The following is a 23201-nucleotide window of genomic DNA, read 5'->3' as shown; positions in this document are numbered from 1 at the left end:
TTCTTAAGTGCTAGGCTACTAATGGAAAAGTTGGAGATTTGAATCCACCCAGAGGTGCCTCAAAAGAAAGGCCTGGCAAGCTGCTTCCAAAAGCCCACAGCTGTGAAAACCCTATGGAGCGCAGTTCCACTTGAAACACATGGGGTCACCATGAGTACAAATTTTCGTTTTGGTTATAGTTGTTTTGGGATTGCGTATAGCAGTGGTTCTCAACGGGGGCAATTTTGTCCCCAGGGGAACATGTGGCAATGTATGTAGGGGTACTACTCGCACCTAGTGAGTAGAGACCAGGGATGCTCCTGAACACTCTATAATGCACAGGGATGCTCCTGAACACTCTATAATGCTCCTGAACACTCTATAATGCACGGCTCCCTCAAAGAATTATCTAGCCCCAAATGTCAATAGTTTTGAGAATGAGAAACCATGGTATATGTTAACGGGAAAGAATAAGCGTGCATATAATAGCCTGGTAGTCCAAATTGTTGATGACTATCTGGGAAGTGAATTCACTAGGGAAATTAATATAATAAGTCTGGTGGTCCTCAAAAGAATCAAAATTAGAAGAAAATTCTTCACTTATTCCACAAAAATTTATCAAGAGCTTACTGAGTTCCAGCATTGCTGTAGGTGCTGTGAATACCCCAGTGAAGAAAACAGATAGTCCCTGTCTTCATGAAGCTCATGTTCCAACACTGGAGACATAGTAAATGAACAAATAGATAACACATGGCATTGAGAATGGTACATGCTAAATGGCAAGTGAAGCAGAGTAATGTGACAGTAGGGCGTGATGGGGGCCTCTCTGGGAAGGTGGTATCAAAGCCGAGAACTGAATGAGAGGAGACAGCCAGATGAAGAGTACTCCCGTAGTGGAAGCAGGACCTGCAATGATGTTAAGGTAGAAGTAAGTGTGGCCCGTGTAGGGAGGAGCAGGAAGGCAATGTGATTGGGCAGTGGTCCTTAGTGGGGAAAGTGGGATAAGAAAACGTGCCAGAGAGAAGGAGGAGCTGGATCATATGGGGCCTTGTGAGTAGGGCAAGGTGTTTGGGTTACGTTCTTAGTGGGTTGGGGCCCTTCAGAGATTTTGAGCTGGGGAATATCGTGGTCTGAAACACATTGTTAAATTATTATTATTTTTTGGCATTGGTGGAGAGAATGGATACTAGGGAGGAAGAGTAGAGAAAGATACTTCAAATAAAATTGAAGCATGCCTTCTTCTTTATTAAAGGGGTAGCAAGGAAATGGAGTGTGGACTGCTGTATCCCCTCCACTGCTAGTCTTATGTATGGAGTGGGTGGTGAAAGTTATAGAGCAAAGGAAAGAGATACAAGGAAGGAAAGGAGAGCAAATGGCGTTGACCAGTGTGAGATACGATGCCATGGACTTAACAAGAGAAAGGGCAGTTTAATTAAATAAAAGAATTGCATGGCGTAGATTTAGGTGACCAGTATTGAGCCCTGGATATCTGGAGAGTCTTAGAATTACTGCAAAGTATCATATGGTTTTTCAAATGCTTATTATTATTATTATGACTGCATTGCCCAGTTTTCACATCTGTGTTTTGATATACCAAGTAATTTACCTATTATGTTTATTGTGTATTATCTGTCTACCCCCATGTCTTAGGGTTCTCTAGAGGTCTCTATATCTCCGTATATCTATGTACACACATACATACACACACACACACACACACACAGAGGGATTGATTTACTTCAAGGGATTGGTTCTCACACAATTGTGAGGGCAAGTCCAAAAGCCACAGGTCAGGTGACGAAAAGGATGCAGAGTGAAGAGACAGAGCAAATTCTGCCAAAATATCAATATATAGTCTGGAGGCAGAAAACACTTTAAGGAAACTCCCTTTTCAACTGATTGATTACCTTATATTACATTGCAGTGCATATTGGAAGGTCATTATATTACATTACACTATGGACCAGTAATTAGTGTTTGGCCAAACCATTGGGAACCATATCCTAGCCAAGTTGACGCAAGAAATTAACCATCAGTGCAGTAGGATGTAAGCAAGAGTTTGTTTACTATTTTGTTTATTGGTATATCTTGTATGCCTCAAACAGTGGTTCTGACATTGTGGTCTGCAGACATCTGGAGTTTCTTGTTACTGTTGCTAGGTGCCTTTGAGGTGGTTCCAACTCACAGGGACCCTATGCACAACAGAACGAAACACTGCCCGGTCCTGCACCATCCTCACAATCGTTGTTATGCTTGAGCCCATCGTTGCAACCACTGTGTCAATCCATCTCATTAAGGGTCTTCCTTTTTTTTTTTTAAACCAAGCATGATGTCCTTCTCTGGGGACTGGTCCCTTCTGATAACACATCCCAAGGTGTGTGAAATGAAGTCTCACCATCCTTGCTTCTAAGAAACATTCTGGCTGTACTTCTTCCAGGGCAGATCTGTTCGTTCTTCTGGCAGTCCATGGTGTATTCAATATTCTCTGCCAAGGACTTTCTTAGTAATATTAAGAGTTTATTTGCCCTTTGCACAATGTTTACATTTGCACCAATGGTGCAAAAGCAATGCTGCATAAAAAATACAGGAGCCTTATCATGAGTCAAACAGTGACGGCAAATTGTACAAGTGTACTTCTCTGCCGCACACTGCGGGTGGTGGTGGTAGGTGTGTGGAAAGGAGGATTTCAGTTTCACTTAAGAGTGTCCTTGATGAAGCAGTAAAAATTATTAATTTTATTAACTCTTGACCCTTGAGCATGTGTCTTTTTAGTCCTCAGTGTGAGTAAACGGGAGGTACATTTGAAATATTTCAGCTGCATACTAAAGCATTATGCTTGTCTCAAGGAAAAGAATTTGTATGATTGTTTCAGTTGCTATGGAACATCAGTCCTACTGGAAATAAAGATTGTGAAACAAACGGTTGTTTTTCAGGCTTGGGTGTTTGGCAGACATTTTCTCAAAAAGAATGAAGTGAGCTTGTCATTTCAAACATGACAGTATTTGTTGACAATGATAAAATTTGAACTTTCAAGTGAATTTGGAGTTGTGAAAATTTCTATCACTGTATGCTTGACAACTTCTAACACTTTAAGATTTTTCTACTAAGTTGGATAATGATATTAACAGATGTGATTTAGTTTTTTTAATATCGTATAGTGAACCAACATTAAAAAAATTACAAAATCATGCATGAGTAAAAGATCCTTTTAGTGTGCAAGACAAATGGATTTTAATGTAACAGAGTACAAAAAGTGCATTGATAAGGTTTCAGATCCCATATTACAGCTAACCTTCAAGAAGTGACTGCTTGTTGAGTATTGGTATCATATCAAAGAAGAATATTCACAATTGTTTGAAAAAATTATGTTAATTAACACATTTTTCCAACTACATATCTGTGTTAGGTCCTGTTTTCTTCATAAAGTTCAACCAAAACAACATCACAACCAACTAAGGCAGATATGAGAATCCAGCTCTCTTCTGTTAAGCTAGGCATTAAAGAAATTTGCAAACATGGAAAACAACACTACATTTCTTAATGGATATTTTTGGGAAAAGAGTTATTTTTCATAAAAAATGTTATTGTATTAACATGCAATGGGTTTATTAATTTTAAATGAGTTTATAAATAAATTCATTGAATCAATATTAAAATGTTTCTTAGTTTTAAGTTTTAGTTTCTAATATATTAAATGTTGATAAATATAAGTAACATAAACTAAAACTCTTTGGGATTCTCCACAATGTTTAAGAGTACAAAAGGTCCTGTCTTAGTCATTTAGTGCTGCCACAAGTGGATGGGTTTAACAAAGAAAAGTTTATTCTCTCACAGTCCAGTAGGCTAGAAGTCCAAATTCAGGGCGCTGCCTCCAGGGGAAGGCTTTTTCTCTGTCAGCTCTGGAGGAAGGTACTTATCATGAGTCTTCCCTTGGTGTGGGAGCAGCTTAGCACAGGAACTTCAGGTCCAAAGGACACACTGTGCTCCTGGCACTGCTTTCTTGGTGATATGAGGTCCCCTTGTCTCTCTGCTTGCTTCTCTCTTTTGTATCTCAAAAGAGATTGGCTCAAGACACTCTAATCTGGTAGACCTCATCAATACAACTGCCACTAATCTATCTCATTACATCGTAGTGATAGGATTTATAATACATAGGGAAATCACGTCAGATGACAAAATGGTAGACAAACATATAATACTGGGAATCATGACCTAGCCAAGTTGACAGATATTTTAGGAGGATACAATTCAATCCATGACAGGTCCTGAGACTAAAAAGTTTGAGAACCACTGGCCTAGAGAAATGCCTGGCATATAGCATAAATATCAGTGATTTTTTTCCTAGTATTCTATTACTAATATGTATTTAAATATACAGATGTTAATACCTGAATATGTATGCCCATCGGTTTTTTTTTTCATGATAAAGGAGGCACTCTTACTCAAAAAAATTTGGGAATCTATAGGATTTCAGGAAAAGGTGATATCCAGTGGCCTAGAAAGGTTACAGAGCCCTGGTGGCACAGTGGTTAAGGGCTCAGCTGCTAGCCAAAAGGCTGGCAGCTTGAATCCACCAGCCTCTCCTTGGAAACCCTATGGGGCAGTTCTACTCTGTCCTATAGGGTTGCTATGAGTTGGAATAGGCAACGGGTTTTTGGTTTAATACCAAACGTGAAGAATGGATTGATATAGTATTTTCAAGCTTAAAAAATAAACGCTCCCTGGACCCAAATCCACCTCTGGCTACTCTATATATCACTCCATTTCTCAGCAAAAACATATTTAAAATTTTTCTGTGGCTGGTTCGAGTTCCTCATCCACCATTTCTCCCTCAGCCTGTTCCTCTGAGACTTCTTTGGTCAAGATCACTAGTGACCGACCTCCTTGTGAAATCATGTTAAGCCTAGCCTAGGCTGCTAAACGAAAGGTCAGTGGTTTGAACCCACCAGCTCCTCCTGGGAGAAAGATGTGGCCATCTGCTTCTCTAAAGATTTACAGCCTTGGAAACCCTCTGGAGCAGTTCTACTCTGTTCCGTAGGGTCACTATGAGTCGGAAGTGACTGGACAGCAATGGATTTGAGTCTTCTGATTATAGAGTACAACTACTGTCAATAATGAGGGCATTTACCTTACCTAATTTCTCAGCAGTGTTCAAAGCAGTTGACCAGTCCTATTTTCTTGAAATCCTCTCTTCTTTTGACTTTTGTGGCACCAGTGCCCTGGTTTTCCTCCCACCCTACTGGGAGCCTTTTCTCAGCTTTGGTTTCTCCTATTCTGCCTGATCTCTAAATGCTGGAGTCTCAGGGTTCTGTCCTGGGCCTTTTATTTTCTCCATCTACACACAGTCTCCAACATACTGAGTGGCTACCTCTTCTCTATATGTACATTTTCCATGACCTGCGTCTTCATGCCGGTAACACAAAGCTCTTTAGCTGCAGCCCTAATGTCCCCTCAGAATCTCAGCCAACTCCCTATTTGAGATCTCTGCTTTAGTCTCTGATTGGTATCTAAAATTCAGCATGGCCAAAACAGACTGATTCTCCCCCCAAAACCTGTGCTTCCTTCAGGCTTCTCCATTTCAATGAAATGGTGCCACTATCAACCGTATATTCAAGGTAAAACTCAAATGACAAGGCTTTGTCATTAGGATTTCATTTCTCCCTTACCAAACCTGTTGCTGTCGAGTTGATTCCAACTCATACTGACCCTATACGACAAAGAAGAACTGCCCCATACAGTCTCCCGGGAGGTGCTTGGTGGATTTGAACTGCTGACCTTTTGGTTAGCAGACATAGCTCTTAACCACTGTGCCACCAGGCTTTCCACTTGAGCTTGGAGCCATTGTTTAATGGCGTGATGGTTGTTTTTCTCTTGCATGGCTCCTTTAAAGTATCCCGTATTCTAAAATTGGGAGCCAAGTCTCATAAGGAAGATGTTTCTTCTTTAAAGGGAAGCTTTCTCAAAATCTAATTGCTAAAAGTAGCTCAATGACTAATTATCAAGGAAAACAAAATACAGTACTTAATTATGACTCTTAGCTTGGATCTTCAAAGTCTATCTTTCTTGTCTGGCTTTACTTTTTATTAAAATTAACTAATTGCCCATTTAATTATGCAAATTTTGGAGGATCTCTGAGTTGAATTTGGTCCAAACATGGAGAGTGGTGGTATATAAGGAAACTTTTCTCAGTGAATATGAAAAGCAATGATTAATCGTCTAGATCACATCTTTTTGAGCCAGGGTTTCCAACAAAACAAAACAAAACAAAACAAAACAAAACACTTACCTTCCTAAGAATTGTGATGTGATATTATTTTTTTTTATTATTTTAAACTCCAAAGGTAAAAGGAAAATTCTTATTGTTTTCTCTCTCATTTATTTTTGTGAAATGAGTATACATTTCCTGTGATAGTGTGGCTCCTTTTAAATTTTCACCCTTTCACTTTTATACATAAAATTACCCATCTTTATTTATATGAAATAAGCATAACAATGATTGTGAGAATGGCAAAGGACCAGGCAGTGTTTCAGTCTGTTGTAAATGGGGTCACTATAATTTGGAACCAACTCCACAGCACCTAACAACAACAACATCTAGATGAAATACCCACATTTTTTTTTTTTTAATAACTTTTATTGAGCTTTAAGTGAACGTTTACAAATCAAGTCAGTCTGTCACATATAAGCTTATATACACCTTACTCCATACTCCCACTTACTCTCCCCCTAATGAGTCAGCCCTTCCACTCTATCCTTTCGTGACAATTTTGACAGTTTCTAACCCTCTCTACCCTCCTATCTCCCCTCTAGACAGGAGATGCCATCATAGTCTCAAGTGTCCACCTGATGCAAGTAGCTCACTCCTCATCAGCATCTCTCTCCAACCCATTGTCCAGTCCAATCCATGTCTAATGAGTTGTCTTTGGGAATGGTTCCTGTCCTGGGCCAACAGAAGGTTTGGGGACCATGACCACCGGGATTCTTTTAGTCTTAGTCAGACCGTTAAGTCTGGTCTTTTTATGAGAATTTGGGGTCTGCATTCCACTGATCTCCTGCTCCCTCAGGGGTTCTCTGTTGTGCTCCCTGTCAGGGCAGTCATCAGTTGTGGCCGGGCACCATCTAGTTCTTCTGGTCTCAGGATGATGTAAGTCTCTGGTTCATGTGGCCCTTTCTGTCTCTTGGGCTTATAGTTGTCCTGTGACCTTGGTGTTCTTGTTCTTCATTCTCCTTTGCTCCAGGTGGGTTGAGACCCATTGATGCATCTTAGATGGCCGCTCGTTAGCATTTAAGACCCCAGACGCCACATTTCAAAGTGGGATGCAGAATGTTTTCATAATAGTATTATTTTGCCAATTGACTTAGAAGTTCCCTTAAGCCATGGTCCTGAAACCCCTTACCTTGCTCCGGTGACCTTTGAAGCATTCAGTTTATCCAGGAAACTTCTTTGCTTTTGGTCCAGTCCATTTGAGCTGACCTTCTGTGTATTGAGTATTTTCCTTCCCTTCACCTAAAATAGTTCTTATCTACTAACTAATCAGTAAATAACCCTCTCCCACCCTCCCTTCCTCCCCACCTCGTAACCACAAAAGAATGTGTTCTTCTCAGCTTATACTATTTTTCAAGATCTTATAATAGTGGTCTTATACAATATTTGTCCTTTTGCCTCTGACTAATTTCGCTCAGCATAATGCCTTCCATGTTCCTCCACATTATGAAATGTTTCACAGATTTGTCACTGTTCTTTATCGATGCGTAGTATTCCATAGTGTGAATATACCACAATTTATTTACCCATTCATCCGTTGATGGACACCTTGGTTGCTTCCAGCTTTTTGCTATTGTAAACAGAGCTGCAATAAACATGGGTGTGCATATATCTGTTCGTGTGAAGGCTCTTATTTCTCTAGGGTATATTCCGAGGAGTGGGATTTCTGGGTTGTATGATAGTTCTATTTCTAACTTTTTAAGAAAACGCCAGATAGATTTCCAAAGTGGTTGTACCATTTTACATTCCCACCAGCAGTGTATAAGAGTCCCAGTCTCTCCGCAGCCTCTCCAACATTTATTATTTTGTGTTTTTTGGATTAATGCCAGCTTTGTTGGAGTGAGATGGAATCTCATCGTAGTTTTAATTTGCATTTCTCTAATGGCTAATGATCGAGAGCATTTTCTCATGTATCTGTTAGCTGCCTGAATATCTTCTTTAGTGAAATGTGTGTTCATATCCTTTCCCCACTTTTTGATTGGGTTGTTTGTCTTTTTGTGGTTGAGTTTTAACAGAATCATATAGATTTTAGAGATCAGGCCCTGGTCAGAGATGTCATAGCTGAAAATTTTTTCCCAATCTATAGGTGGTCTTTTTACTCTTTTGGTGAAGTCTTTAGATGAGCATAGGTGTTTGATTTTTAGGAGCTCCCAATTATCTGGTTTCTCTTCATCATTTTTGGTAATATTCTGTATTCTGTTTATGCCTTGAATTAGGGTTCCTAACGTTGTCCCTATTTTTTCTTCCATGATCTTTATCGTTTTAGTCTTTATGTTTAGGTCTTTGATCCACTTGGAGTTAGTTTTTGTGCATGGTGTGAGGTATGGGTCCTGCTTCATTTTTTTGCAGATGGATATCCAGTTATGCCAGCACCATTTGTTAAAAAGACTATCTTTTCCCCAATTAACTGACACTGGGCCTTTGTCAAATATCAGCTGTTCGTATGTGGATGGATTTATATCTGGGTTCTCAATTCTGTTCCATTGGTCTATGTGCCTGTTGTTGTACCAGTACCAGGCTGTTTTGACTACTGTGGCTGTATAATAGGTTCTAAAATCAGGTACAGTGAGGCCTCCCACTTTCTTCTTCTTTTTCAGTAATGCTTTACTTATCTGAGGCTTCTTTCCCTTCCATATGAAGTTGGTGATTTGTTTCTCCATCACATTAAAAAATGTCATTGAAATTTGGATCGGAAGTGCATTGTATGTATAGATGGCTTTTGGTAGAATAGACATTTTTACTATGTTAAGTCTTCCTACCCATGAGCAAGGTATGTTTTTCCACTTAAGTAGGTCCTTTTTAGTTTCTTGCAGTACTACTTTGTAGTTTTCTTTGTATAGGTCTTTTACATCTTTGGTAAGATTTATTCCTAAGTATTTTACCTTCTTGGGGGCTACTGTGAAAGGTATTGATTTGGTTATTTCCTCTTCGATGTTCTTTTTGTGGATGTAGAGGAATCCAAGTGATTTTTGTATGTTTATCTTATAACCTGAGACTCTGCCAAACTCTTCTATTAGTTTCATTAGTTTTCTGGAGGATTCCTTAGGGTTTTCTGTGTATAAGATCATGTCATCTGCAAATAGAGATAATTTTACTTCTTCCTTGCCAATCCGGATGCCCTTTATTTCTTTGTCTAGCCTAATTGCTCTGGCTAGAACCTCTAGCACAATGTTGAATAAGAGTGGTGATAAAGGGCATCCTTGTCTGGTTCCTGTTCCCAAGGGAAATGCTTTCAGGCTCTCTCCATTTAGAGTGATGTTGGCTGTTGGCTTTGTGTAGATGCCCTTTATTATGTTGAGGAATTTTCCTTCAATACCTATTTTGCTGAGAGTTTTTATCATAAATGGGTGTTGGACTTAGTCAAATGCCTTTTCTGCATCAATTGATAAGATCATGTGGTTTTTGTCTTTTGTTTTATTTATGTGGTGGATTACATTAATGGTTTTTCTAATATTAAACCAGCCTTACATACCTGGTATGAATCCCACTTGGTCATGGTGGATTATCTTTTTGATATGTTGTTGAATTCTATTGGCTAGAATTTTGTTGAGGATTTTTGCATCTATGTTCATGAGGGATATAGGTCTGTAATTTTCTTTTTTTGTAATGTCTTTACCTGGTTTTGGTGTCAGGGAGGTGGTGGCTTCATAGAATGAGTTAGGTAGTATTCCGTCATTTTCTATGCTTTGAAATACCTTTAGTAGTAGTGGTGTTAACTCTTCTCTGAAAGTTTGGTAGAACTCTGCAGTAAGGCTGTCCGGGCCAGGGCTTTTTTTTGTTGGGAGTTTTTTGATTACCGTTTCAATCTCTTTTTTTGTTATGGGTCTATTTAGTTGTTCTACTTCTGAATGTGTTAGTTTAGGTAGGTAGTGTTTTTCCAGGAATTCATGCATTTCTTCAAGGTTTGCAAATTTGTTAGAGTACAATTTTTCATAATAATCTGATACGATTCTTTTAATTTCATTTGGTTCTGTTGTGATGTGGCCCATCTCATTTCTTATTCGGGTTATTTGTTTCCTTTCCTGTATTTCTTTAGTCAGTCTGGCCAATGGTTTAACAATTTTGTTAATTTTTTCAAAGAACCAGCTTTTGGCTTTGTTAATTCTTTCAATTGTTTTTCTGTTCTCTAATTCATTTAGTTCAGCTCTAATTTTTATTATTTGTTTTCTTCTGGTGCCTGGTGGATTCTTTTGTTGTTCGCTTTCTATTTCTTCAAGTTGTAGGGACAGTTCTCTGATTTTGGCTCTTTCTTCTTTTTGTATGTGTGCATTTATTGATATAAATTGGCCTCTGAGCACTGCTTTTGCTGTGTTCCAGAGGTTTTGATAGGAAGTGTTTTCATTCATGTTGCATTCTATGAATTTCTTTATTCCCTCCTTAATGTCTTCTATAACCCAGTCTTTTTTGAGCAGGGTATTGTTCAGTTTCCAAGTATTTGATTTCTTTTCCCTGGTTTTTCTGTTATTGATTTCTACTTTTATGGCCTTATGGTCTGAGAAGATGCTTTGTAATATTTTGATGTTTTGGATTCTGCAAAGGTTTGTTTTATGACCTAATATGTGGTCTATTCTAGAGAATGTTCCATGTGCGCTAGAAAAAAAAAGTATACTTTGCAGCAGTTGGGTGGAGTGTTCTGTTTAAGTCAATGAGGTCAAGTTGGTTGATTGTAGCAATTAGGTCTTCCGTATCTCTATTGAGCTTCTTACTGGATGTCCTGTCCTTCTCCGAAAGTGGTGTGTTGAAGTCTCCTGCTATAATTGTGGAGGTGTCTATCTCACTTTTCAGTTCTGTTAAAGTTTGTTTTGTGTATCTTGCAGCCCTGTCATTGGGTGCATAAATATTTAATATGGTTATATCTTCCTGGTCAATTGTCCCTTTAATCATTATGTAGTGTCCTTCTTTATCTTTTGTGGTGGATTTAACTTTAAAGTCTGTTTTGTCAGAAATTAATATTGCTACTGCTGCTCTTTTTTGCTTATTGTTTGCTTGATATATTTTTTTCCATGTTTTGAGTTTTAGTTTGTTTGTGTCTCTAAGTCTAAGATGTGTCTCTTGTAGGCAGCATATAGACGGATCGTGTTTCTTTATCCAGTCTGAGACTCTCTGTCCCTTTATTAGTGCGCTTAGTCCATTTACAGTCAGCGTAATTATAGATAAGTGTTTAGTGTTGTCATTTTGATGTCTTTTTATGTGTGTTGTTGAGAATTTCATTTTTCCACTTACTTTTTTTTGCTGAGACGTTTTTCTTTGTAAATTGTGTATTCCTGATTTCCATAGTATTTGACTTTATGTTTGCTGAGTTGTTATGTTTTCCTTGGTTTTTATTTTGAGTTATGTAGTTGTTATACCTCTTTGTGGTTACCTTAATATTTACCGCTATTTTTCTAAGTAAAAACCTAACTTGTATTGTCCTATATTGCCTTGTATCTCTCTCCATATGGCAGTTGTATACCAGTTGCATACCACCTCTTTTTGATTATTGTGATCTTTTACATTTTTTTTTTGATTCCCTGTTTTGAGCTTTATTTTCTTTTTAAAATTAATCTGAATTTGTTTTTGTGATTTCCATATTTGAGTTGGTATCAGGATGTTCTGTTCTGTGACGTTGTGTTGTGCTGGTATCTGATGTTATTGGTTTTCTGAGCAAACAATTTCCTTTAGTATTTCTTGTAGCTTTGGTTTGGTTTTTGCAAATTCTCTAAGCTTGTGTTTATCTGTAAATGTTTTAATTTTGCCTTCATATTTGAGAGAGAGTTTTGCTGGATATATGATCCTTGGCTGGCAGTTTTTCTCCTTCAGTGCTCTATATATGTCATCCCATTGCCTTCTTGACTGCATGGTTTCTGCTGCGTAGTCTGAGTTTATTCTTATTGATTCTCCTTTGTAGGAAAGATTTCTTTTATCCCTGGTTACTTTTTAAATTTTCTCTTTATCTTTGGTTTTGGCAAGTTTGATGATAATATATCTTGGTGAGTTTCTTTTTGGATCAATCTTAAATGGGGTTCGATGAGCATCTTGGATAGATATCCTTTCGTCTTTCATGATGTCAGGGAAGTTTTCTGCCAACAGATCTTCAACTATTCTCTCTGTGTTTTCTGGTATTCCTCCCTGTTCTGGGACTCCAATCACACGCAAGTTATTCTTCTTGATAGAGTCCCACATGATTCTTAGGGTTTCTTCATTTTTTTTAATTCTTTTATCTGATTTTTTTTCAGCTATATTGGTGTCAATTCCCTGGTCCTCCAGAATAGCCACATTTTTAATGTGACAGATTACTAAGATCATTCTGCATGTAGAATATTTATAGGTGTCATAAAGTTAAATGCTTTCACAATACTATGACGTTTAGATTTGCATCGCATACCTAGAATTAAGTGTGTAAAGCATTATCATCTGCAGGAATTTTAAGAGTGACCTACTATATAAGCCTGACTAATGCAAAAAGTGAAAAGGAGAAAATGAGAGAAATTGTTTAGTACTAAAAAATGATAAAATAAGGAAATGTATTCTGAGAATAAAATGTGGCAGTGGGCTCTGATTTCATCTTACTTTTGAACTAGCAGTGGCTGGTAAGCAGACCAGGAGAAAGGGGATTGCTATCATCTTCCTATTATACCTTTCTGAGTTATGTCCCTTCTTTGGATTTCTCGGTAGCAAAACTGTGATATTTTTAGCTTTCTTAGACTTTAACTAGTAGTATGTGACCTTTAACATATGCTGGCACCAGATTACAGTAAAAGAATAAAATATGGAGCAAATTAAAGAAAAAGTGAATGATGAGTTCTCCCTGAATGGGAGTAAAGTACCCTGTGACCAGAAAGAGATCTAGGAATATGTTGGGAGGAATCATTGTTAGGGGCACTGAGTGCGTAATAACACTGTGCAAGCTGAAATGTACATGCAGGAGCATCTGTGAGCTTCACTTGCTCCTAGAGTATCTTATCTGATGCACCTGTCTCTGTATCTCACTAGCCTTCAGAATTTTAAGGCACCCACTACGTGATTTCATTGGTTGAGGGTCCTCTGGCAGGATATCAGATAACAAGGTATCAGCAACCTCAAGTGGCTGAAGAAAAGGGAATTGCACAGAGATAACCAGCCTGTCTATGAGTCGGAATCGATTCGACAGCATTGGGTTGTTGCGTTTTTGGAACCAGCCTGTGGAAATCCTGGTGGTATAGTGGTTAAGTGCTACGGCTCCTAACCAGAAAGTCGGCAGTTCGTATCCACCAGGTGCTCCTTGGAAACTGTATGGGGTAGTTCTGCTCTGTCCAATAGGGTCACTATGAGTCAAAATTGACTCTATGGCAATGCATTTTCTTAACCAGTCTGTGACATAGAGTTGAAAGTCCAGGTGAAATAAGTGAACCTGTTTTCCCTATTAAAACTCATTTGTTTCATTAAGTTTGTTTTTTCAGCCTCTGGAAGAATAAACATGTTCATCAAAATGTGGTCTCTGAACCAACTGTATCAGAATTGTCTAGGGAGCTTGTTCAAAATGCAGATTTTTGGGTCTAAAACCAATCTGGTGGATCAGTCCTTCTGGAGAGAGGGCCAGAGAATCTGTGTTTGGAACAAATTCTTCAAGCCTTATTATAAAATAAGACAAAAAACAACCCATTGCCACTGAGTCCATTCTGACTCATGGTGACCCTATAGGACAGAGTAGAACTGTCCCACAGGGTTCCCAAGGCTGTAATCTTTATAGAAGCTGACTGCCACATCTTCCTCCCACAGAGTGGCTGGTGGGTTCGAACCTTTGACCTTTCAGTTAGCAGCTAAGCCACCAGAGCTCCCTAAGCCTTATATACAATGAAAAGTTTGAGGACCATTGGCATTAAAAGTTACTTTTACAGTGCTCATTTTTAATATCGTTGTGCCAAGATGAAGATGGCCTAATTCCGATGAAATTATAGGCCAATGAGAATGAATGAACAATGAGCTAAAACAGTATATTAAATCCACCAGGTGTTTTTGTGACTAGGTTACTAATGCTTTCTTGAGTGAGATTCCACCCAATTGCCATCGAGTTTATTCCGACTCATAGAGACCCTACATGATAGAACAGCCCCATAGAGTTGCCAAGACTGTACATCTTTACGGAAGCAAACTGCCACATCTTTCCTCAGAGCAGCTGGCTGGTGGGTTCGAACCAGCAACCTTTCGGTTAGCAGCTGAGTGCTTATTCGCTGCGCCACCAAGGCTCCTTTGGTTGAGATTTTAGGAGGGTTAAATGTCACAATTACTACAGCCTCAAAAGACCCTGTAGACACTGGTTGTTAAAGGATGATTCTGAAAAAGCGTATTTATTTTTATCTTCAGGGAGGAAGACTTGCTATGCATTTTATTAAAAAAAAAAAAGTCAGTTTTCCTGATTTTGCCCTCTCAGCAAACCATCTAAATCTGCCTTCGCTGTTGTATAAAATGAGGCTCTTGGGGAAAAAGAAATGCTTGGTCAGAAATGTTAACAAGTTCCAGGTTTTCTTTTTTATTTAAACAAAAAGTTTCATCTTAGCACAGAGAATAAGAAGATAAAAAGTCAGATAAAGATATGGTTTACTTTTTCATCTTGTATGTCTCCTTCTTAATTAGCATTATTTTGTTTCTAACTTCAGTTTCGTTTTCCTTGGTTATTTTTCCATCTACTCATACCACTCATACCAAAAAATGCTCTTTAACCCTCTCCATTTAGTCTTAAGATAATGTGGTTGATTTACATGCCTAGTTTACATTTCATATTGACCACGTAGTAAACAGGTAGGCTACTGGGTCACTATGACTCGGAATTGACTCAATGGCAGTGGCTTTTGTTTTTATGTTTCCTTCTAACTCATTTTTATTTTTATTTTTTTACCTCATTGTTTTAATTTATCGGTTTCAAAATGTGGCTGAGTTTGGTTTATGAAGAGAAGGTTTACAAACGTAGAGGTGAAGTTTAAGCTTTGCTTGCACGAGAGGCTCCCTGTTTACTATGTGGTCAATGAGACATGTGAATCAACCACATTACTTAAGACTCAAGAGCATTTTTTGGTGTGAGTAGATGGAAAAATATTCAAGGAAAATGAAACAAATGAAAAACAAAAGAAAATGCTGATTAAGATGGGCACGGAAAGTCAGAAAATTCAAAACCTCTTTCTTTCACCACTTATACCTAACTTTACACAATAGTTAAAACAATTGCATCATATTGCCCCCCCCCCCCCAAAAAAAAGCTGAGGTGGCATCCAATACTTTTTAATTTGTTTTTATTTAATTCAACTGAAGTTAAGGTGTTGGGAATATCAGTATGTGCTTATGTGACTTTGCAGTTATGGAATCCCAACCATGAACTGGTTGAATCATGTATAAAGACAGTGCTGAAGCTGATGCTAAGTGTGAGATCTTTGTCTGTTTATTTCTTTTATATTATTTTATTTGTTTTCTTTTCATAAAAATTTTAACATGCTCACTGCTAGAAGTTATAATATGCTCACTTTCTGAAAATAAAGTATGCAAAGACCACCTGTAATCCTACCACCTGGAGAGAACCACTGTTTACATTTTGGTACAGGATACATGTTTTTTCTCAGAATGAACACACACTGACATTATACTCATGTAGGTGTGAGTATGTATGCACACACATATCAAGTATGCCACTTAGTAAATTTTTTCATCCCCAATATTTTGTAGACATTTGGTTTATACGCACACATAAGTATATACAATTTTCATCACATTTTGTTTATGATTGCACTTTTTCCATAAATATGCTATAATATGGATATATTTAATGATTCCCTTATTTATTTACGAAAATAGGTGGAAGTGTAGTGGTTAAGTGCTACAGCTGCTAACCAAAAGGTCGGCAGTTGAAATCCACCAGGCACTCCTTGGCAACTCTATGGGGCAGTTCTACTCTGACCTATAGGGTCACTATGAGTTGGAATCGACTTGACGGCAATGGTTTTTTTAAAAATTTATTTATCACTAAATAATTTTTGTTGTGCTTTAGATGAAGGTTTACAGAGCAAATTAGTTTCTCATTGAACAATTAATACACATATTGTTTTGTGACTTTGGTTGCCAACCCCACAACATGTCAACACTTTCCCCTTCTCAAACTTGGGTTCCCCATTACCAGCTTTCCTGTCCTCTCCTGCCTTATTGTCCTTGCCCCAGGGTTGGTGTGACCATTTATTCTTGTTTTGTTTTATGGGTCTGTCTCATCTTTGGCTGAAGGGTGAAACTCAGGAGTGACTTCAGTACTGAGTTAAAAGGGTGTCTGGGGGCCATACTCTCGGTGTTTATCCAGTCTCTGTCAGACCAGTAAGTCTGGTCTTTTTTTGTGAGTTTGAATTTTGTTCTACGTTTTTTTCCAGCTGTGTCCGGGGCCTGCTGTTGTAATCCCTGTCAGAGCAATTGGTGGTGGTAGCCGGGTACCATCCAGTTGTGCTGGACTCAGTCTGGTGGAGACTGTGATAGTTGTGATTCATTAATCCTTTGGACTAATCTTCCTCTTGTGTCTTTAGTTTTCTTCTTTCTCCCTTGTCCAGACGGGGTGGGACCTAATGATTCCCTTATTGATGGGCATTTATGTTGTTGCCAATTTTTCCATTTTTGTAATCGATACAGTGAAACCTCTTGTCTGAATATTTTCTTTGGATAAATTCTTCAAAGTAGATTGTTGGGTTAAAGACAGTGTCCATTTAAAATTTTGAGATATCATCAAGTTGCCCTCAAAAAAAAAGCAATGCTGTTTTATACTCATACTAGCAATGTGTTTAGTGTGATAATTTCTGAATATCATGAACAATCCAGGGTTTTATTCATCTTTTAGCTCTTTGTAAATATAACATTTCAAAATATTATTCTTAATTTTCCTTTGTTTGATGTAGTATCCAGATGTTCCCTGGAGACGTCCAGGGAGTTGGTGGGCTTTGAAGTCATATCCTGCCAGGCAGGCAGTAGGCAAAGACAGGCAAGGGAGGGAGTGAACTCACTTGGTTACTAGGTAGTTAATGGACAATGAATGTCTCAGAGGACACAAATCATATTTGCAAGATGGAACGTCTCTTCTCCTTTCCCATCTAAACCTTCTTCTTTAAGGCCTAATATACATAACTCCTTCTGTTTTTTTCTTGCAAAAATAAGCGCTTATCTAGCCATTGAAGTCCCTGAGTGGTACAGATGGTTAACACTCTTGGCTGCTAACTAAAAGGCTGGAGGTTTGAGTCACCAGAGGTGTTTTGGAAGAAATGCCTGATCTACTTATAAAAAATCAGCCATTGAAAACCCTAGGGAGCAGAGTTCTGTTTTGACACAAATGGGGTGACCATGAGGCAGAATCGAGTGGAAAGCCTTATCTAGCTAGTAATCAAAGCTTAATGATCATCAAGAAGAGTGCAAATCTTAGCAATACTAACGAGCTTATTTGCCTACAATACAACTATGGAGGTTCTCTGACCTGACCTCAGAAATACAAATTCTGGCTTACTAAAAGTGAGGGGTAGAGGGAAAGGAAAATTCTCTTATTCCTTCTTGAAGGACCACTCCTGGAAATGATTATTCGCAGTCACGGAACATACACACGCTTGCACACACACATACAGAGTCTCTCTCTCTCAGTTGTAAACGTTTTAAGGAAGTCAATCCAGAATTTATGGTTCTTTGGTTTTCATTAGAAATGCCATTAAAAAATTATGTTTTGATCTTTTTTGTGTTTTACGAGCCTTAGAAGTTTTCCCTTAGAAGTAAATTTTCACCACATAATTTTGAGATCCTGGTGGATAAATTTAATTCATACATACTTGCAGTGGGTGGATCGGTCACTTATGGCCCTGCCCCAACACTATAAAGGAATTATAATTCCCAGGTAGGAGCAGCAATACATAAGAATATCACCTTTTATAACAAATTATTATATTCAGCAATTGGATTTTTAAACTTTTGTTTCTTGCAAAAAATTTATTTCTGATCAATACCTGTTATTGTATTAACCCAATATTACCTTTATAATACCTTTTCTTGTTTCATGCAGGCATTTTTACACCGAATGAACCAGTGTGCTGCATCCAAAGTTGACAAAAATGTAACAGAAGAAACAGTGAAGGTGAGGAGATACAGTTGGCCCTTGTCTTAGGCTGGATTCTCTAGAGAAGCAAAACCAGTGAAATGTATATATATGTAAATATATAGAAAACCCAAAACCAAACTCTTTGCTGTCCAGTTTATTCCAACTCATAGTGACCCTACAGGACAGAGTAGAACTGCCCCACACGGTCTCCAAGGAGCAGATGGTGGATTCATATTGCCGACCTCTTGGTTAGCAACTATAGCTCTTAACTGCTGCACCACCAGGGCCCCATATAGAGAGAGACTTAATTGAAGAAAATGGCTCATGCAGTTGTGGGGGCTGGCGAGTCCCAAAATCCGTGGGTCAGGCATCAGGCTGGAGGCTTCTTCTGACTCACATGGTTGCAGGGGCTGACAAACCCAAAATTGGCAGGTCAGACAGCAGGTTGCTGGCTCACATCCTAAGAACTGGAGGTCAGATGATGATAAGTCAGATGCAGGATCCAGAGTGAGAGTGAGCCTTGCTGGAACATCCATTTGTATACTAGAGGCAGGCCACACCTCCAAGGAAACCCACTTTTCAACTGATTGGCTGCTCATAGCAGATCTCATCATGGTGGTGATTATGTTATAGCAGATCTCATCACGGAGGTGATTATGTTATATTACATTATGGAAGAGCAGTCAGTCCAATGTCTACCATATCACCAGAATCATAGTCTACCCAAGTTGATGTGTTACATTAACATCACAGTCCTTGAACCAAGCATGAGGTCCCTTTAGATAAAATTTTATCTGTGAGGTGTTACTGCAGAACCTTTCAACTTTTCTTCAGTTCTAGTATAAGACTTTGTACCAGTCACTTGTGTTGGTGACAATTAGAAAACAGCCAACTAGTGTTGGGGGAAAGAAACAGGAGGTTAAGAAGATGGCATGGAAGAGACAGAGATATTTTGTAATGAAGCTGTGGAAATGTTTGAAAAGAGGAAGAAAAATAAGTCTGAGACTTAGAACCTTAATGTCTATGAGAAGCAAAGGAGCTGGTCAGTGTGTAAAATGATTGCTAGAGGTGTCTGAGGAAGGCAGGTCATGGGCAAACAAGACTTCCAGTCTCTGCGATAATAAGGAACATGGATTTGAATGGTCCACTGGTGCAGAAAGGAAAGTCCATGTAATAGATTCAACCAAGAAATAAATGTGTTAAGTACTTCTTTTAAATTGTAGGCAAGGAAAATTGTGAGATGTTAAGTAGCGGTAGGTGAAAATTTGCCATTAATAATGGTACTATAGTTGTTATGGAAGTCCTGGTGGCATAGTGGTTAAGAGCTATGGCTGCCAACCAAGAGGTCGGCAGTTTGAACCCACCAGGTGCTCCTTGGAAACCATATGGGGCAGTTCTACTCTGTGCTATAGGGTCGCCATGAGTCGGCATTGACCCAACGACAATGGCTTTGGTTTTTTGGTTTATAGTTGTTATTGGAGCCCTGATGCTGTAGTGGTTAAGAGCTTGGCTGCTAACTAAAAGGTCAGCAGTTCAAATCTACCAGCCATTTCTTAGAAACCCTTTTGGGGCAGTTCTACTTTGCCCTTACAGGGTTGCTGTGAGTCAGAATCAACTCGATGGCAATGGGTATGTATGCATATGTATGTATAGTTGTTATTACTCATTCTAGGTGTAAAAATTATCACTGATATTTATTTATCATGCTAACCTGCTGTTTTATTTTCTGAAAAATAAAAATATTTTAAATGATTTTGTAGGTTCTGATATCTGTTTCAATTTCCCCATCAGTTAAATACCTAGCTTTCAAATTCTCCTACCATGGGAATTTTTTAGATAGTATACTTTTTGGTGGCGAGCAAAAGAAACCTATTACTCAAACTGACTTGAAGATACCTTAGTTCACTTATTAGGAACTCCAGACAGACGAGAAGTTTCAGGATTGCTGACTCAGTGAGGTTCGCAAGGTTGCTAGGTTCTCTCTAGCTCTGTACTCCACCATCCAGGTATCAGCTTTGCTCCTGGGCTGATTCCTTCCAGGGCTGAAAAAATGGCTCTTGTAGCTGTCCCAGACTCACTTCCACATAGGGCACCTTCCAAAAGGAAGAAAGGACTGTCCATTTTAGGATGTCCTTCTTAGGAGCAAAGAAGTCCCTTCCCCAAAAGCCTGTAATCAAATATGCCCACATAGTTTTACCCACAGTCCTTCTTACTGAAGGGAGTGGAACTACCATGCTTGGTTTCAGCCAATCAAGGTTGCCCTGAGAGCCAGTATTGTGGAGGTGGAAGGGATGTGCAATAAGGTGGGAGGTTGGAATGGATGCGGACAGTTAACCATGGGGAGTGACCAGGTGGCACGAACGGCTAACATGCTCTACTACTAACTGAAAGGTTGGAGGTTCAAGTTTACCCAGAAGCACCTTGGAAGAAAGGCCTTGCAATCTACTTCCAAAAAGCTAGCCATTGAAAACCCTGTGGAGCACAGTTCTACTGACTCACATGGGGTCGTCATGAGTTGGGATCTATTCCATGGCAATTGGTAGTTAACCACAGAGGTTCTCAGTTTGGAGGAAAAATACTATACTCGCCTAGATTTTCTTTTTTTTTTTTTTACTTGCCTCACTTTGGTGCTTACTTATACATGCATTTATTTGCAGATGCTCTTCTCAAACATCGAAGATATCCTTGCAGTACATAAAGAATTTTTAAAAGCTGTCGAAGAATGCTTGCATCCTGAACCTAACGCTCAACAAGAAGTGGGGACCTGCTTTCTACACTTTGTAGGATAAATTTCTATGTTTATTTTAAAAGCTCTTACCCCCTATATTTTAAGGTTTAGCTTTTGGCGTAATAGTATGTGTGGACTTAGTGCTAGAAGTAAAACTTGACGCCAAGTGTGGGGTCTCTTAAGGCCAATGAACTCTTTCATTTAGAGCCAGAAAAGGGGAGAGCATGTCTCACATCATCCATTTTATTCACCGAAGAATAAATAGCTTTTCCTTTTCCCTGACAAGTTAGTTCTTTGCATTCTATGTAGCTTTGAATTCTACTGAATATTCGGGCTATTTGTAATGAATGGATATTTATGTTTCCCTCAAACATTGAGTGTTTTTCTTTTGAGGCAGAGAATCTTTGCTTGTATAATGGCATGAAGAGCCATTGTGAATTGATTTGTGACAGACCTGGAGGTGAGCAAACCAAGTGGCTCTAGGTATACAGACACCTGCATTTAAATTTCTCTCAGAGAGTAGAGGGCTACTCAGAAGGTTGTACCGAGCAGGGCAGAATAATTAACTAGTTCTCCTTTATAGACATCATTTGATTCGAATCATGTCTCTTCTACCCGTATGACCATTTTCATGTCTTTTTACATGATAGCAGAAATTATGCAATCCGTATGTGAAGTAAAAAGCACCTGTTAAGTAAAAATTGTTTTCAGAATGAAAGGGCATTCATACAAAAAAAAAAGTGCTGCTGTTGATACTACTCCACAGATCCTTGTCTTCAGAATATCAGTTCAAGTTCATTTATTTATAAAAACGCTACACAATTGACATTTGATTTAAAAGTGCACAAGGGTATACTGTCACAGAAATCAATTTTTGTTTGTTTTTATTTTTCATTTAGTCTTTTATAAAGATACTCGTTTTTCTGTAAGTAGTGAGCGGATTCTGTATACATTATTTTTATACTTGGAAAATATTCCATAAAGATAATTATATGAAAGGTAGAGGCTCTTTGGGCATAGGAAGATTAAGCTGTGCTTTTTGGGGGCACAGCTGGGAGCCAGGTACATTTGTGTCCACTTACTGGAGCCTATTCTCTTTCATGAAAAAACTGGAATCTTGTGCCAGTTGGAATAGTTCCTGTCTCAGTCTGGAGGCCACACGTGGAAATCTTGCACCCTGACATCCATTTCCTCAGTAACACATTATGAATCTGTCATCCATTAATTCAGCTAAACTATTTCTGAAGTTTATTTTATTCTGGCACATACCATCTCTTGAGATACTTGACTCAATACATTCTCTACAGACTATCTAAATAGCACTTAATTTTTCTAAATGCATGTCTTTGAAATTTCAGAGGATCCCCTTTGTTCTAATGGTTGATCAATACACTTTTTGTGTATTTTTATTGGTACTGCTTTGGTGGAGGGTGATCATAACCACTTTCAGAAGACCTTACAGATGGAAGGGAGTTTAGATGTCATGATGATGAAATTCGTTTTTGAAATAATCTCCTTTATATCATCTATGAAAGATGTTTGTTTCTTCTTGATCACTTTTAGTGACGTCTCTTACTGTTAGCAGATCTTTATGTTGATCCTGAATCTGCCCATCACTTTGCCTGAAATTTCCATCTAGTGGTCACAGGTTTGTGTTTTGGAGCTCCATAGAATTGTAAATCCTTCACAACGTGGCAACTCTTTAGAAAGTAGCCTCTATTTCCTGACCTTTCTGTAATAACATGTATCCCTTTCTGAAACGATCTCTCATTTGTAGTGTCTTCAGGGTTTGTCGTTATCTTAGTCATTTGTTTGTAGATAGTTCTCGTTTATCAGTGTCCCTCTGCCTAGTTGTCCACATAGTTGTATGGGAATTCTGGAGTACTATATTCCCCCATTCCTATATGATCTGGCAAGTGTTTTCCCTCTACCTAAAATGACTGTCTTCCCTCCCTCTGCCTGGAAATCATGGACTCCTTTCTCTGGACCTTTCTCAGATGTTAATTCCTTTTTAAAGCCGTATCTGAATCTTCCTGGCAAAGCTACGTATTCTCTTCTGTTACATTGCCACCACTTGGTTCGTGTATCTATTAATGGCTGCCTCATATTGGAGTATAATTATACGTCTATCTCCAGTTCTAGGCTATTATTCTTCAGAGAACAGGGAAAATAAA

General features: G+C 38.6%; 1 protein-coding gene across 4 annotated transcripts in view; it reads left to right on the top strand.

Moving 5' to 3' along the window:
• PREX2 (phosphatidylinositol-3,4,5-trisphosphate dependent Rac exchange factor 2) overlaps window positions 1-23201 on the top strand; it is a 377098-nt gene that overhangs the window by 77940 nt on the left and 275957 nt on the right. For all 4 annotated transcript variants that reach the window (XR_007513231.1, XM_049853516.1, XM_049853518.1 and 1 more), the window contains exons 2-3: window positions 18264-18335; window positions 20957-21079. Coding sequence is in view for 3 of the 4 variants with exons in the window: in XM_049853516.1 (XP_049709473.1) it covers window positions 18264-18335; window positions 20957-21079 (195 nt within the window). In the remaining variant the exon portion in view is untranslated. The remainder of the gene's footprint in view (window positions 1-18263; window positions 18336-20956; window positions 21080-23201) is intronic.

The sequence above is a fragment of the Elephas maximus genome, chromosome 15 (assembly GCF_024166365.1).
Source record: "Elephas maximus indicus isolate mEleMax1 chromosome 15, mEleMax1 primary haplotype, whole genome shotgun sequence".
NCBI classification, from domain to species: domain Eukaryota; kingdom Metazoa; phylum Chordata; class Mammalia; order Proboscidea; family Elephantidae; genus Elephas; species Elephas maximus.
This window is presented reverse-complemented; position numbering and strand designations above follow the sequence as displayed.